At 40.3% G+C, this 14,101-nt stretch overlaps 2 protein-coding genes and 1 long non-coding RNA gene across 4 annotated transcripts in view; 2 read left to right on the top strand and 1 right to left on the bottom strand.

Moving 5' to 3' along the window:
- Positions 1-802: 802 nt before the first annotated feature.
- Positions 803-7,637, top strand: LOC116722504 (alpha-aspartyl dipeptidase). Of its 2 annotated transcripts, none has more exons than XM_032566645.1 (8): positions 803-1,259; positions 2,069-2,157; positions 2,317-2,391; positions 3,462-3,541; positions 3,681-3,854; positions 6,029-6,088; positions 6,167-6,249; positions 7,520-7,637. In XM_032566645.1, the coding sequence occupies exons 1-8, from the start codon at positions 1,165-1,167 to the stop codon at positions 7,584-7,586; spliced, it is 723 nt and encodes a 240-aa protein (XP_032422536.1). In that variant the 5' UTR covers positions 803-1,164; the 3' UTR covers positions 7,587-7,637. The 2 variants fall into 2 exon arrangements, with proteins under 2 accessions (XP_032422536.1, XP_032422537.1); XM_032566646.1 differs by having other exon boundaries at positions 1,232-1,355.
- Positions 7,638-9,974: 2,337 nt separating this feature from the next.
- On the top strand, positions 9,975-10,465 carry LOC116722505 (uncharacterized). Its single transcript, XR_004339771.1, has 2 exons — positions 9,975-10,072; positions 10,196-10,465. It is a non-coding gene; the product is annotated as an uncharacterized LOC116722505 (long non-coding RNA).
- A 100-nt stretch (positions 10,466-10,565) lies between these two features.
- itgav (integrin, alpha V) overlaps positions 10,566-14,101 on the bottom strand; it is a 46,880-nt gene continuing 43,344 nt past the window's right edge. The window contains exons 30-32 of the mRNA XM_032566643.1: positions 13,795-13,902; positions 13,299-13,418; positions 10,566-12,496 (exon numbers count right to left, since the gene is read on the bottom strand). Of these exons, the coding sequence (XP_032422534.1) occupies positions 12,404-12,496; positions 13,299-13,418; positions 13,795-13,902 (321 nt within the window). The 3' untranslated portion in view covers positions 10,566-12,403. The remainder of the gene's footprint in view (positions 12,497-13,298; positions 13,419-13,794; positions 13,903-14,101) is intronic.

Genomic DNA, 14,101 nt, shown 5'->3' on the forward strand with positions numbered 1-14,101 from the left:
GAGTTAAATTATTGAAATAAGCAACGATAAACTGATCTAAAGTGACGAGTGCTTTTATTGCGCATCCAGAAAGTTATCACAGCTTCACTTTCTCCACATTTTGTGAAATTATTCCACATTTTAAAATAATTTTACAGCATTATTAAAATTATATCAAATGAATCTCTTTCCTCAACACAGATATACCATTATGACAATGTAGAAAAGACTGCCTGCCAAAATTAATTTCTAAAAAGTACCTTTTTTGTTTATGTATTTTCTTCATCTTATATAACATTGCCTCATAAGGTACTTAATGTAGCCTCTTTAGAACAGAAGATACTTTATGGATCCTCAAGGGGAAAATAGCTTATTGTAGACCATGACTTACATGGCCTACAACAGGCTATTTCTTCGCTAAAAAGATAGGAAATGTAACATTTATGTCAAAAAGTTTTAATCTTCTTTTGTTAAAGTCCAATATTCGTTATTATGATGCAATATTTCATACTCATACCATGATTTATGTTTATTTGTAGAGTGACTGGAGCACTTGTTTTGAATTTGTATGTATGGAGACTATTTTTTTTATTATTATCATTATTTCTTCGGTACTGGTAGGGCTTTTATTTTGATAGGACTTCAAAGATAAAGAAAAACTGCTTCCGTTTTTGTTTTTAGCCGTCATTGTTTTATATTTTATTATTATAATTATTGTGACCAACATCAACAGGAAAAAATAATGTTTTCATATAGATAGAGACTGACAAAAAAAAAATGCCGGCTTTTGTTGTGAAAGTAATGGACCGGACGATGAAACTTTTACTTTGACACAAATACGCCAAAGATGATGACGTGTGGGAAATAAATAAAGCAACCTAAAACAGTTATTTTAAAACCTGTATTAAAGAACCATAAATGAAATCTGGGAACAAAACAGAAAACTAAGCCGGATGTGCGTGTCAGTGGGAAAAAAACATTCAGAGTTACTTAAAGCAGCAGCTGCGGAACGTCGTTGAGACGTAAAATCGAAAGTGACAGCACAGGTTTTTCTCCCCCCAAGGCGTTTCTGATTCTGTAGAAAGCCGCAGTCAGCAGAATCTTCCGGACTCTGACCCGAAACGTTGGACTTCACCTGCAGTCCAGCCGAGCTCGGTGTTTCCGTGAGACCCCCCGCGGTGAGACATGAAGCGGAGGCTCCTGCTGGTGTCCAACTCCACGCTGCACGGCAGCGGCTACCTGGACCACTGTCAGCAGCACATCTCCGGCTTCTTTGGAAAGTACGTCTGAACAGAAACCCGGGAAAACAAACCCAAAGAGACTCAACTTAAGCCTATAAAGAGACCGCATATGGAAACGAGCGCAGGCCGTCAAAGGGAAGCAGATTTCTCGGAAAGTTTTAGAAAAGTCCTCAAGCTAATGAGCCTCCAGATTTAGAGGCGGGTTTTGTTCCGGGTGATTTGGCTCTGTGGTCTGGGTGGCATGGGACAGAGGGGCGCCAAGAGAAACACCGAGTTGTTTCTGTGGCTAACGCTGCATTTGAGTTCAGTGCTGGTAATAACTTCATGCCAATTGAAAAACGGAGGAATGTGTTGTGTATGTTTTGGCGGTAAAAACGAGGAGCACCATTTCGCTCTTTGGAAAAGCAAAGTAGTGGAAATTTTGGGTATTTGCGAGGGGAAGGGAGGTTTCCTAGCACATTTCTAATCTAGTCAACAGAAGATTCAGTTCAGGAAGATGACGCACCAAAGTAAAAATGCTGCTCTTCTTGAAGCTCTCCTGGCTCTCTCGTTTGCGACGCGGCCAATCCTGGAGCGCCGTTTATTTTCCTCGGCGCCTCCGTTCAACACCGCTGAGCACCAAAGGGCGGCTGATGGTGCTGAAGTTGGCAACCGATTCACAGCTTGCTCAAATATCATCACATCGACGTCTTTTAGTTCTTAATGCTGCTACCAAACCACATGCTAACCCTTTTTATGTTCACGCAGAGTGTTTGTTTAGTTGAGGGGTTTGCCCAGGGTGTCATCAGTGCGAGGACGACTCCATGTAGACAGCTTTATATTCCTATATGTGTTGATTCATCCTTCAGGAATGTGGCCAGAGTGCTGTTTGTTCCCTACGCCCTCCATGACAGAGATGCCTACACAACAACTGCCAGGAACAAGTTCAGATCCTTAGGTAGGGATGTTCGCCGCCTGTACCTCTAAACTATTGCTTACGTGATCGCAGCCTTCAGCAGTCTGTCTGTGTTCGTTGATAAAGCCGAGTGGAGATGCACTCCAGCTGTTGCCGCGGTGTCCTGAAAACACTTGACTTGCCCGTTTGTGACCCCGGCAGGTTATGAGGTCGACGGCATCCACGAGGCTGCAGACCCCGTCGAAGCCGTCCGGAAGGCTGAAGGCATTTTTATTGGTGAGAACTGAGGGCGGTGAGCTGAGGTGACGCTCTCCTCCCCACAGCACAGCCCGCTCTTTTTCAACCTTCTTTAATTCTGTCGTGTCTTTTACTCGAGTTCTGCTTCCTTCTCTCCTGACGTGCAGTGATGGTAAAAGGTTTTGGCAGGTGACGGACTTTTGAAAACAGTCTGCGCTAACTGCTATATTGGCATTGAAACGCCATTTCATGCTACTGCTTATTTCTAAGCATTGTCCTGAAGGCAGATTTTCACAAGCCAGTGTTATTTAAGTCATTATCCAACCAGACTTTGTGTCCCTCATTTTTCCTCTTGGGCATTATCGTTGATTTCTCTTTTATTTCCCGCTAACCTTACAGACCTAACGTAGGACTAGTCACAGAATTTTCTTGCCTGCCGTTTTTGCCTCGGTGTTGGTTTATAAGACAAAAAAGACTCAAAAAATGTCTCGCATAACACATTGAGGTCCGTCAGTCTGCCTTAATAACAGACAGCTTGTCGGAGGACTGCTCTACCTCCGCAAGGGGGCGGGGCCAGCGTCACGTCAACTGAGCATCTGCTGAGCTCATTATAGGAGCTACGCCTGATTGCAACGCTGATAAAAACATTGCTAAAGGGTTAATGGAGGAGCCATGTTGTGATGACTTCCTGAAGGCGGAGTTTCTGAAAGAGCAGGAGCTTCTTAAAGAGACAGAGGCCCAAATTTAAATGACCAGCTTCAATTTATTTTATGTCATATTTGATATACAGCCTTTTATAACAACTGAAGTTTACATATTTACTTGATTGTGCTATAAAATGCCACTATGTGGCAGGAAAACACATAATACTGCCCTTTGACATTGCAGGAAGCTCTGGTCAGCTCCTACAGAGCAAATATGCAAAAAACAACCAACTGCTTTTTTAAGTGCAAGAACTAATGAGAGGAGAATGGTTCAGAACTCTAATTCTAGTAGGTTTGGTGTTTTTTGCGAGCCTTGTTTCTAAACACTTCACTGCCATAAACTCTTCCCCACGACCACACTGACCCCGTATCCACGGAGACGCTAACGGACGCATCCGCTTGCAGGAGGAGGCAACACTTTCCGGCTGCTGAAGAGCCTTTACGACAACAACGTGGTGACCGAGATCAGGAAGAGAGTCCTGGAGGTGGAGCGCACACACAGCCGGATCGCACAGAGCCCAGCAGCCTTGACGCAACACGCAGACACTTTCCTGTAGAAGTAGACGAACGCAACACGAGGTCCAGCAATGTTTTCCCCGTTCTCTGTGCCTCCTCCCCTTCTAGGACGGCGTCCCGTACATGGGCTCCAGCGCCGGAACCAACGTGGCGACCATCAGCATCAGCACCACCAACGACATGCCCATCGTTTTCCCGCCCACCTTCGATGCCATCGGCCTGGTCCCCTTCAACATCAACCCGCACTACCTGGACCCCGACCCCAACAGCCGCCACATGGGGGTGAGTCGAGAAAAAAACTAAAGAGACCTTACAGCAAACTTTCTGCCCTAAGAGACAAAATTGCTAGGTTCAAAGAACTTTGGTTTTTTAAATCACTGTAGGTAGGTACAAAATGAAGAACAAAGGTTTTGTTCAACTGCGTTACAAGACAGGCCCAAAGTTTGTGACTTTCTGGGGTTGGTTATTTTCTTATTTGGGCTGAATGCTTTACGTTTGAGGAAAAGTCGTTTGTGGTTCTAATCAGCCAATACAAACGGAGAAACGTCGTCAATAAATGGGAATCTATTTTTTTTTCTAAGATGCTATTTATCTATAAAGAAATCTTGCTCTACAAAACGAAAAACAGTCCATCTGCATCAACCAGCCTACGCTCAGGTAGGTCGGATGGCCGCGCAAAGTCCTGGCTTCATAACTGACCTAAGTGGTTAATGGTAAATTCAGATTTATTCACTAAAATAAGTGGTAACGCATTTCAATTAAGGAGTATGACAAAATATGTAAACCTCCGGATGGCAGAGTGATTATGAACATACGTCAGTATCGACTGCATATTTTAAGTTGAGCTATGCCAGAAGAGCTGCAGCATATAAAATAATCTGGAGGAGGAAAAAAAAAACCTCAAGTGGTATGCAGGGTTTCCCCAGTAGATTATAAGCCTGGCGGGTCACCAGGCTTTACTTGACCCACCCCACCAGGCTAAACGTTGCTTATTTATTTTAATACACAAGTAACAGTGACGGCAAAGAACAGGCTGATCCGGGTTTATATATAATAAAACATCAGTAATCCTTAGCAGACAATTATCTATTTAAAAATGATAAAAGCCTTTGATTATACATACAAAAGCCTCTGCTTTACCTGAAACACATGAATGCGTCCCAATTCAGACATAGTTGCGTTAAAAGAAAAAAAAAAACCCCAAACAAAACGACTCATTTGTGTGCTGAAAACTTGCAGCGGTTTGAATTTCTCCAGGCACAGGAAACCACGTCAGCAAAAAGCCACGTCGGCCATTGAGAAATGTTACACTTTATTCCGTCTGATTCTGCCACTGCTTCCTCTGGAATCGCTGAACGAAAAGAGACTAACCCCGAAGCGAACGACGCTTTGCGAGACGCCGTGCTGATGTGGTGGTTTGGCCTGAGTTTAGTTTTAAACAAACTTTCTTTTATGCTTCGTTTCCCTGCAAATATTTGTGGAGAAATATAGAATTTTTCAGACAAATTTATTTCCAAAGGTTTTTTAAAGCTAACCCTCAGGTGATAATTTATGTTGCCAAGGAAACGGGCTTCATAAAACTCTTGCTTTGGTTATATTCTTACATATTTTATACAGTATTTATTCAGGTTTTTATATACATTTATCAATCCATTCATCCAGTTGTTACTCAGGAACATTTCATCCCCCGTTTATAGATTAATTTTTCATTCTCAGTCTGACGTAAAAGTCAAGAGACGGTTGCAGGTCAAAACCTTCGTTCGCCCTGTGTTAGGATGGCCCAGTCAAAGTCCAGACCTAAATACAACCGAGAGTCGGGGTGAGGCGTGAACATGGCTGCAGCTGTTTTCACCAGTTCTGGTTTTAATTCAGTTTCACTCTGAAAGAGCCTGGAGGAAAAGTAACATTTGCTGTTTGTAATGTGCAAAACAAAATCTAACGGCAGCACATTCAATACTTGTGCAACAGCTCCGCCTAGAGGCCAGACACACACACTACAACAACAGTAAAAACGGTGCTATGATGCATCATTGCTTGGCCATGTGGCTCCAAAACGATCTAAATCTCTGTAAATTCTGTAACTTTTTAAATCTGTTGTGGCTTTTATTCTCAGTTTGTTAAAATGTGATTCTTATTTTAGTTTCAAAAGGTTCTTTATAACGTTTTACTTACTTAGGACTAAAAGAAATTATGAGCCGACTCAGTTGATATGATGTACTGTGGCTCAGCGTTCACACTGCAACAGTCACACTTACATTTTTAATTAAAGTAAGAAACCTAGTAAGAATGGACGGGATTCTGGTTTCGTCGGCCATCTTGTTTGCTGTGGTTTGTTGGAGGGCAGACGGTCCGTTTTTACACGGTTTGTTTTTTTTATGCACAAATATGCATTATGAAATGACTCCAGGTACAAAAACAGCTAAAGTGTCATCTCGTGTCACTTTGTTGTTGTGCAGGAGACCAGGGAGCAGAGGATAACCCAGTACCATGAAGAACCCAACACTCCGAGTGTCCTGGTGAGTCAGAACCGGCTATTATTGGACTGTCCTGGTTCACACCTGTTTTTATTTATTCATTTATTTGATATATATTAGGGACTGAGGGAAGGCTCCCTGCTGCTGGTAGAAGGAGACAAAGCCACGCTGCTGGGAACGACAAAGGCCCGGCTCTTCACCAGGTGCTCTGCCACTTTAAGAGTTTATTTATAAAAGTTTAGCGTGCGAATTATGGCAGCTGAAAAACTGAAATATTTACACATACGTCAACAACTCCCACAGGCTTCGTAAACTTTAATCGCATTCTAATCATTCTAAAACTGAAATTGAACATTTTCCCTCCACTAATGTCTCGCCTTGATCAAACCAGAAGGTTGGTTCACATTTAGTCCATTCCCCGACCATTACTAGAGCAATATGGGAAACTAAACTTCAGTATCCAATTGTAGTTTTATTATTCAGGTTTTATACAAGTTGTGGTGTTTATTTGGAAGACTCGTATGCAAAGAAAAATCATTTTTTAGTCTTTAGTGATGATAAACAAAAGAAATGTAGAATTTCCTGCAAGCGAGATACTCGATTATTAGGGCCATACCAAGAAAAAATGAGGAGATTAAAGAAAAAAAAGTTGAAATAATACGAGAAGCAAGTCGTAATACTGTGACTTTATTCTTGTAACATTAAGACTTAATTCTCCTGTCATTTATTCTTAGTGTGGCGCTAATACTCCATCATACTTAATGAAGTTTGCAGAACAAACAAAACCATTTAGTTGGATCATATTTTGCACTGAGAACTGGAATCAGTCCTGACCGACGGCTCAGAAACTCAAAAATACAATCTTTTCTAGTCAGTGAACACACCATAGCAAGGTCCATCAGGGTGTTCTAATGGGAACACTCTTCAGTGTGTCAAGTTCTTACTGAGTGCAGAATACTCAAAGGTAGACATTTTAGTGTCAGAGAGGATTTTACAAGGTCAGAGGACGAATTCAGATATCAAGCAAAAAAAAAAGAAAAGCGGATTATAAAGTAACATGTTTTCTACAGCATGTCGAGACCCAATCTGCAGTTCATTCAGGCTGCGAGAGAGTGAGAGAGAGCAGGACGTTGGCAGGTAACAGGAAGGCTGAACACACTGCAACGTTTTTTGGTTTGTCCTCTGGACCTTTCAACTTCTGAGTTAAAGTTTGGACCTGTTCTCTAGGAATACAAGTGGAGACTGCTGTGATGCTGGCAGCGCTAACCATGCTAACTGCTAATGTGGGATACGAAAGACAAACAGCGACACACACGGCGTTCTGGCACGCCTGGTCCTAATATTAATAATTAACCACCACCATCACTACTCTGCAAACGCTTAAAAAGTGTTGTTGATGCGACTTATGTTTTCATGCGATTGTCTCTCTGTAACCCGGAGCCGTCCTCTGACTGTCCCGTTTGGGTGTTTCAGTGGGAAGCCCTCGGCGGAGTTCGATCCCGGCAGCGACCTCAGCTTCCTGCTGACGGACGAGCAGTGAGGCGTTAAAGAGGAACGGAAACCACACAGAATAAAAATCTGAAGCAAACAAGCAGTGTGTCTTAATATGAGCAGTTATTAGTGTCATCGACAACACTTACACTGATACTTAGTGTTTTATTTTTTATTAAGGTCCCGCTCGTCCAAGATAACGTGGAGACAAACCACAGGACAAAAAAAAATGTGAACAAATCTGTTTATTTCAGCCCAACAGTGAAATCATCTTTTTTTTTTTTAGAAATTGTTAGTATTTACTCTCTAAGTGTAAGAATACATACATCAAAAAGAAAAAAAAAAGTCAATATTTACTCGTAGCAGAAAGGAAAACAGAGTGGTGTTAAATATGTCAAAAAAAGAAACGCAGGACTGGAGTCAAATCGCCACGAGTCGGTTCACAGAGTCTGATTCTGCTTTTAGACTCTCTACACTTTGCATTATTTTCTTCTTTTTTTAAATAGAAATCTTAACCGCGTTCAGATTCAAATGTCAAAACTACAGAGCGGAGAATTAAGACGCGACTTAAAAAGCTGCAGGTGGTTCAGACCGAGTGTGAGCAGATTTCACTCCAGCTGGCGAAGACGAGACTTCAGCCATAAACAACCACAGAGCTTCAAAATCTGTCATTTATCATGAACAAAAAGAGTCAATTTAAACCAGTTTTGAAATGTGCCACATTAAAAGACAAGTTTTTGTGCAGATTTTAGCCACTCAAATCAAGACGGTTACCATTAGGAAGTCCTTAAGATCCCTGTCGACCAATCAAACCTTTGCATTTGTGACTCTTTCACCTACAAAAAGTTAAAAAGTTTCTCTGCAGTTCGCAATCCCCTCACAGGCATCAGTCTCAGAATATTAAGATATTTTTTTTTCAGGCTGGAATGATGCTAACACACAAAAACAAGACTTGAATAAAATGTGACTTTATGGTTGATTTTCTCTCATTAACTCGGGGCTCCCATCAGTTTCCTACACGCTGCCTTCGGTTTTTAATAACATTATGGATAATTGTGTTAAAGTTATATTGCTATTTTATTCTATTACAGATTTATTGTCACAAATCATACAACTACAAAGTGGTCATTTTGGTTTACAATACAACGGCATGATGAAGGCTCCTGCATAACTAACCTTTTCTTTTTGGTGTCTGGACAGACTTTAAAATCTGGAATAAAAATAGGAAGAAGAAGAAGAAAAAAATCCAGATTTACTTATTCTAGATAAAAGCACTGATGTCCTAAATTACAGTTTGTGGTTAGTGGTGCATCCATTTCAAAGAATTTACCCCAAAATTTACATTTCAATGATTTATTAGGAATCCAAGCCGAGTTCAGTCCAGAAACCCTGAGTGCAGTTAAACATCCAGAATTAAAAGCTTGTAAAAGCCCCAAAACGCTATTTCTTTTTTTTATTTTATGAGTATTGATTATTTTTACAAACTCTAAATTATCAAAAAGGTGGAAAAGCCTTCAAGGTCATCATCTAAATAAATGAATACCTTCCCTGTTTGAGAAAATAAAAGCTCATATTTAAATTTTGAACTTTTACACAACAAACAAGAATCGACAACATTTTCACTTTCTTTTCATTTTACTTACTTGAAACTAAAGTCAACTTTGTTGTAGTTTTGTCTTATTTCACGTGCACTAACAAAAATATTTTTGCAAAGAAATAGGAGCTTGTTTTGAGTCAATAATCCTTAATATTGATGAGAAAGTTCTACTTCCATTGGTGCATTATTTCACTTAGAACTTGGGAAAAATGTCTTGTTATAAGTGAAATAATGCACCATTAGAACTAGTACTTTTTCCATCGACATTAAGGATTATTCACTCAGAACAATATGTTTTATGTCAATAAAATTATTTCAAATGTGCTAAGATATTTTCACTATAAACTAGACCAAAATTACTTGGTAAGATCTTGTGTTTTTGCAGTGCAACAGATGAAACAGGCTAATATAAAAACTTGTGGACTGGTCCTGACCTCAACCCAGCTGAAAATATCTGGACTATGTTTAAAGAGGCAGATCTGTGCCAGAAAACCAAACAACATTAATTAACGCTAGTAATTCAGTTTATTTTTTTCTTTACTGACTATCAAAAACGATGAAGTCGAGTTGCAACATATAAAGAAAACTTTTAGCAAATATTAGTGACACCATGTGTGTGTATGGCTGGTTGGATACGTTTCGCCCTGTGTGGATTGGAGCAAATTTAGAATAAATTCAAACTCATGTCTTTAGAAATCACTAAAGTTACTTGGTTTATTATTAGTCCATCCTGAAAACAGAAAATCTACATTAGCGTAACATTCATACTGATGAGTTTGATTGGAAAGAAAAAAAAAAAAAAAAAAATATATATATATATATATATATATATATATATATATATATATATATATATATATATATATATATTAATCAACAGTCTGACCAGGCCTGTTTAATAATTTTATCCTAATAAAGAGACGACTCTAATTTTAAAAGTTCAGTTGTCCAAACTGCTCAGTGTCCTCTTATTGATTTAAATCTGTTCAAAGTTTCAAAGGTTTTATAGGGAATCGAACAGGAAGCTAACGCTAGCAAACGTAGCCTCATGTGCTACGTAGCTAGCTAGCCTGGCTAGGACTGAAGAAACCAAGATGAGAGAAATATTATGGTACGTTTAGGATGAGTGGCCCTATTTACACCATGTTTAGGTCCATGATTGCGACTGTGTGGGTAAACATGACGTTTGTTCATGTTTTATCTGGAATATAAATCCACCCAGTGTGGAAAAGCAACAATGTAACCTTTATTGCTCTGAACGTGTTTTGTGCTCTCGCTCGCTGTTGAAATGAAGTCATCAAAATATGCAAACCCAATATGGGCAAATAGCAAAAAAATTGTTTTTGTTCCTTTTCTTTTAAATACATAAACACACACAACACAAGTAAGATCAGAGTCATTAGAAAACAGCAACCAGCCGATTTTTGTCTCTAAGTTTCTAGCGAAGCTGCCAGTCACCAGTTTGAAATCTGAGGGAAAACTACAAGAAAATGAACAAAAGAAAAAAAAAAAAAGAGGCTTCAGTGCAGGAAACAGCAGGAAAGTAACAAGTGACCACGGATTAAACCCCGCCCCTTAGCTACAGTTGCTATGGCTGCTCCGGTTAAGGACAGCTAAAAAGCTGCAGAGGAGTGTAACAAACGCTAAGTGTGGATGATTGTTTTTTTGTATTATTGACTATTTTCTCTCTAAGAGGATCAATACATTAAATCAATAAATTGAAGGTTATTATTCTGTACTGTTTAGCAGCACAGGTCAACCAGTGGATAAAAATGAACTTTTAGCTTGTTTGATTATCTGACTTCATGCGATAAAAAATTTAGACCATTATATTTTTTTTCCAGAGAATCAATTTGATCTTTGTCAGAACAAAACTACTTCATTTTAATGAAGTTAAACTAAACTACAAAATCACTACTTATTATTATCCGCTAAATGCATCCAAATGCTAATAACGGTAGCATTTTCTTCCATTAGCGAATAACAATAGCTATCGTTGCTAATAACGTTAGCATTCCGATGTGTTTAATGCAAACTCATTTGCATAGCATCAAATAACAGAATAATTGAGCAGCTGTTCATTGTCTGTTGTGTTTTTTTTTTTAGCTACATAAAGGCTGAAAAAAGAAAATACTTCTAGTGTAGTAACACATATTGGCCTCCAGGGGTCAGGATGTATTGTAAAACCGTATTCCGCAGGTCCGGGGTTTAACCAAGTGATCAAAGGTCAAAGAAAACAGTTTCTTGATTGTGTTAAATAGAGCTGGACCCACTATTGTAAATCACCATTAATGTTTTGTACAAAATGCATTTAAACGCACAAGAAAACCCTGCAAACACTCCCAAAGCAGAACTCAACATACAAAAGTTTCAGTCTGTTACCAAACACCCACAGAAAGCAGGAGAGAAAACAAAGAAGAAAAAAATATATATATATATTACTGCGACACTCTGATCGTCTCCTCTCAGAGCAAATAGTTCATCTTTATCCAAAAATATTCAAGAATCTAAAGTTTTTCAATCCGTATTGTTGTTTTATTGCTGCTGTTGGTCCTAATTCAATCAGGTGACTCCAGTACTTACAGTTAATAATACTGGCTCTACTGTTGCACTTCCTCCATCAACTGCTGCACGTTTCTTTATGCATCAGCAGTTCTGGACTTCAAGGCCGACAAGACCAATCAGCTCGTTGCCTGTTCGACGTGGAGACTAGGCAAAACCAAACAAACAAAAAAAACCCAGAAAAGAATAGAGGAAATGTGCAAATCTGTTGAAAGGCCAAAACCTGACGGACAGCTCAACACCTGGCCGCTGCTCCCAGTGCATGCTGGGAGCATTTCGTACGTGTCGCTTTAAATGTCAGAGAACCGCAGAGACGGAGCGCGAGCCTCACCGCAGCGCAGTTCCACGCCGGACTTATGGGAGTCGTTAGGTAAGCGCTCCGGTGTCGGCGGACGTGAAGCCGCACAAAGAGACCAAATGATCCTTAAACTTTTAAAAACGAGCAGGTTTGAAGCGTTGAGGGGTTGTTGTTTTTTTTTTTTATCAGCGACCAGTGTTTTCCAGCTTCTGTTTTGGCACGAATGCAACATGATTTAAAAAAAAAAAGATAAAAAAAAAAGCCAAACAAATACAGTTACCTGTCCCTCCCCCAAACAGTCATTACAGTGATTCTCTCTGAGGCTGGTTTACCCTGATTTCTTCTCTCCTTAACTTTCTCTCTCTCTCTCTCTCTCTCTCTCTCTCTCTTTGTCTTAAAATCGTAGCCTCTAAGCGTCAGTGTTCCCGTTCTCCTCCGGCTGCAGCTGCTCCTTCTCGGTGCAGTCCACCTGCGGGGGGCGCACTCTCTTAAAGAAACCCAGCTAAGAAAGGAAAGAAGAAAAGAAAAAGAGATCATTGGGAAACTTTCTTACCAAACAAGACGAATAAGGTGAGGCAAAGCAAGTTAAACAGAGTGTTAATCAATCAATCAAATTTTATTTGTACAGCACATTTCAGCAACGAGGCATTTCAAAGTGCTTTACATCATAAACCCAAAGTCACGCAACATAGAATCAACAATCAAACCATGACATTATGTCATGTTCCATCGTTAAATTCATAATTGATTATGTTTCAAATACAGTTCTAACCAGGTGGGCTTTTAGTTGAGATTTAAAGGAAGTCAGTGTTTCAGCTGTTTTACAGTTTTCTGGAAGTTTGTTCCAGATTTGTGGTGCATAGAAGCTGAATGTTGCTTCTCCTCGTTTGGTTCTGGTTCTGGGGATGCAGAGCAGAACCAGAACCAGAAGACCTGAGAGGTCTGGAAGGTTGATACAACAACAGCAGATCTTTAATGTATTGTGGTTCTAAGCCATTCAGTGATTTATAAACTAACAACAGTATTTTAAAGTCTATTGTCTGAGCTACAGGGAGCCAGGGCAGGGACTTTAAAACTGGTCTTATGTTCTCTATTTTCCTAGTTCTAGTCAGAACTCCAGCAGCAGCGTTCTGGATCAGCTGCAGCTGGAGGATTGACCTGTGAAGACGCCGTTGCAGGAATCGATGAGACTGAAAATAAACGTGTGGATGAGTTTCTCTAGATCTGGCTGAGACACTAGTCCTCTAATCCTGGAGATGTTCTTCAGCTGACAGAAGGCCGACTTTGTGTACAAGCAGCCTCACCTTGTACATAATGAAGATGAGCAAAGCCAGCAGCAGCAGTCCTGCGAGTACCGCCAGAGCGACCACCCAGCCCGGCACCGGCGGGGCCGTGTCAGCCACCCACGTCACCGACACGCTGACCTGGAAACAAGAGCAGGGAGCAGACCTCAGCTTCTCCTTTAGGAGTTCACCTGGGTGTTTAAGATCTTCCACTAGATTTCAACAGTTCTCTTCAGAATCTAATGTTAGAAAGAAAGATCTGGACATTCTGTGTGCAAATCACCTCTGCAAACGCAGAAAGGGTCGGGGGGGGAAAAAAGATGAAAAAAGCTTTGCTTTTCAGCGATAAAATGAAACCAACATTCTAACACATTTTACACTTTGCAAAGTGTAAAATTTGTATTTGTACTTTATAGATAATATATTTCGATTAGCTAACAACATTGCCTCCTGTCCGTGGAAAACCCTGGTGCTGTCAAGCTGTATGCTGATGACTGAGTGTTTCAGTGGGACTCACAGTGGTGGAGTTAGCCGGTAGCTCAGTCTGCAGGTTCTTATACGGCATCTCGATGACTTCAAACGAGGCCGTCGATCGAACCACGTAGGAGCGATTCTGATTCTCAGTCTGAGAAAGGAAACGAGATGAAGCAAAGGAGGTAACGCATCACCAAAAGCAACAGTCAACCTTTGAAAACCGAGCTTCGTAAAGGGCTGTGGGAAAAAACCCCCCCAAAAACATACATTTCAGTGACATTAGCCGTCTTTGTCATCTGACTTTTAAGCAAACTTTTGACATGTTGCAAAACAGAAAAAAGAAGGAAAAC

The sequence above is a fragment of the Xiphophorus hellerii genome, chromosome 7 (genome assembly GCF_003331165.1).
Source record: "Xiphophorus hellerii strain 12219 chromosome 7, Xiphophorus_hellerii-4.1, whole genome shotgun sequence".
NCBI lineage: Eukaryota > Metazoa > Chordata > Actinopteri > Cyprinodontiformes > Poeciliidae > Xiphophorus > Xiphophorus hellerii.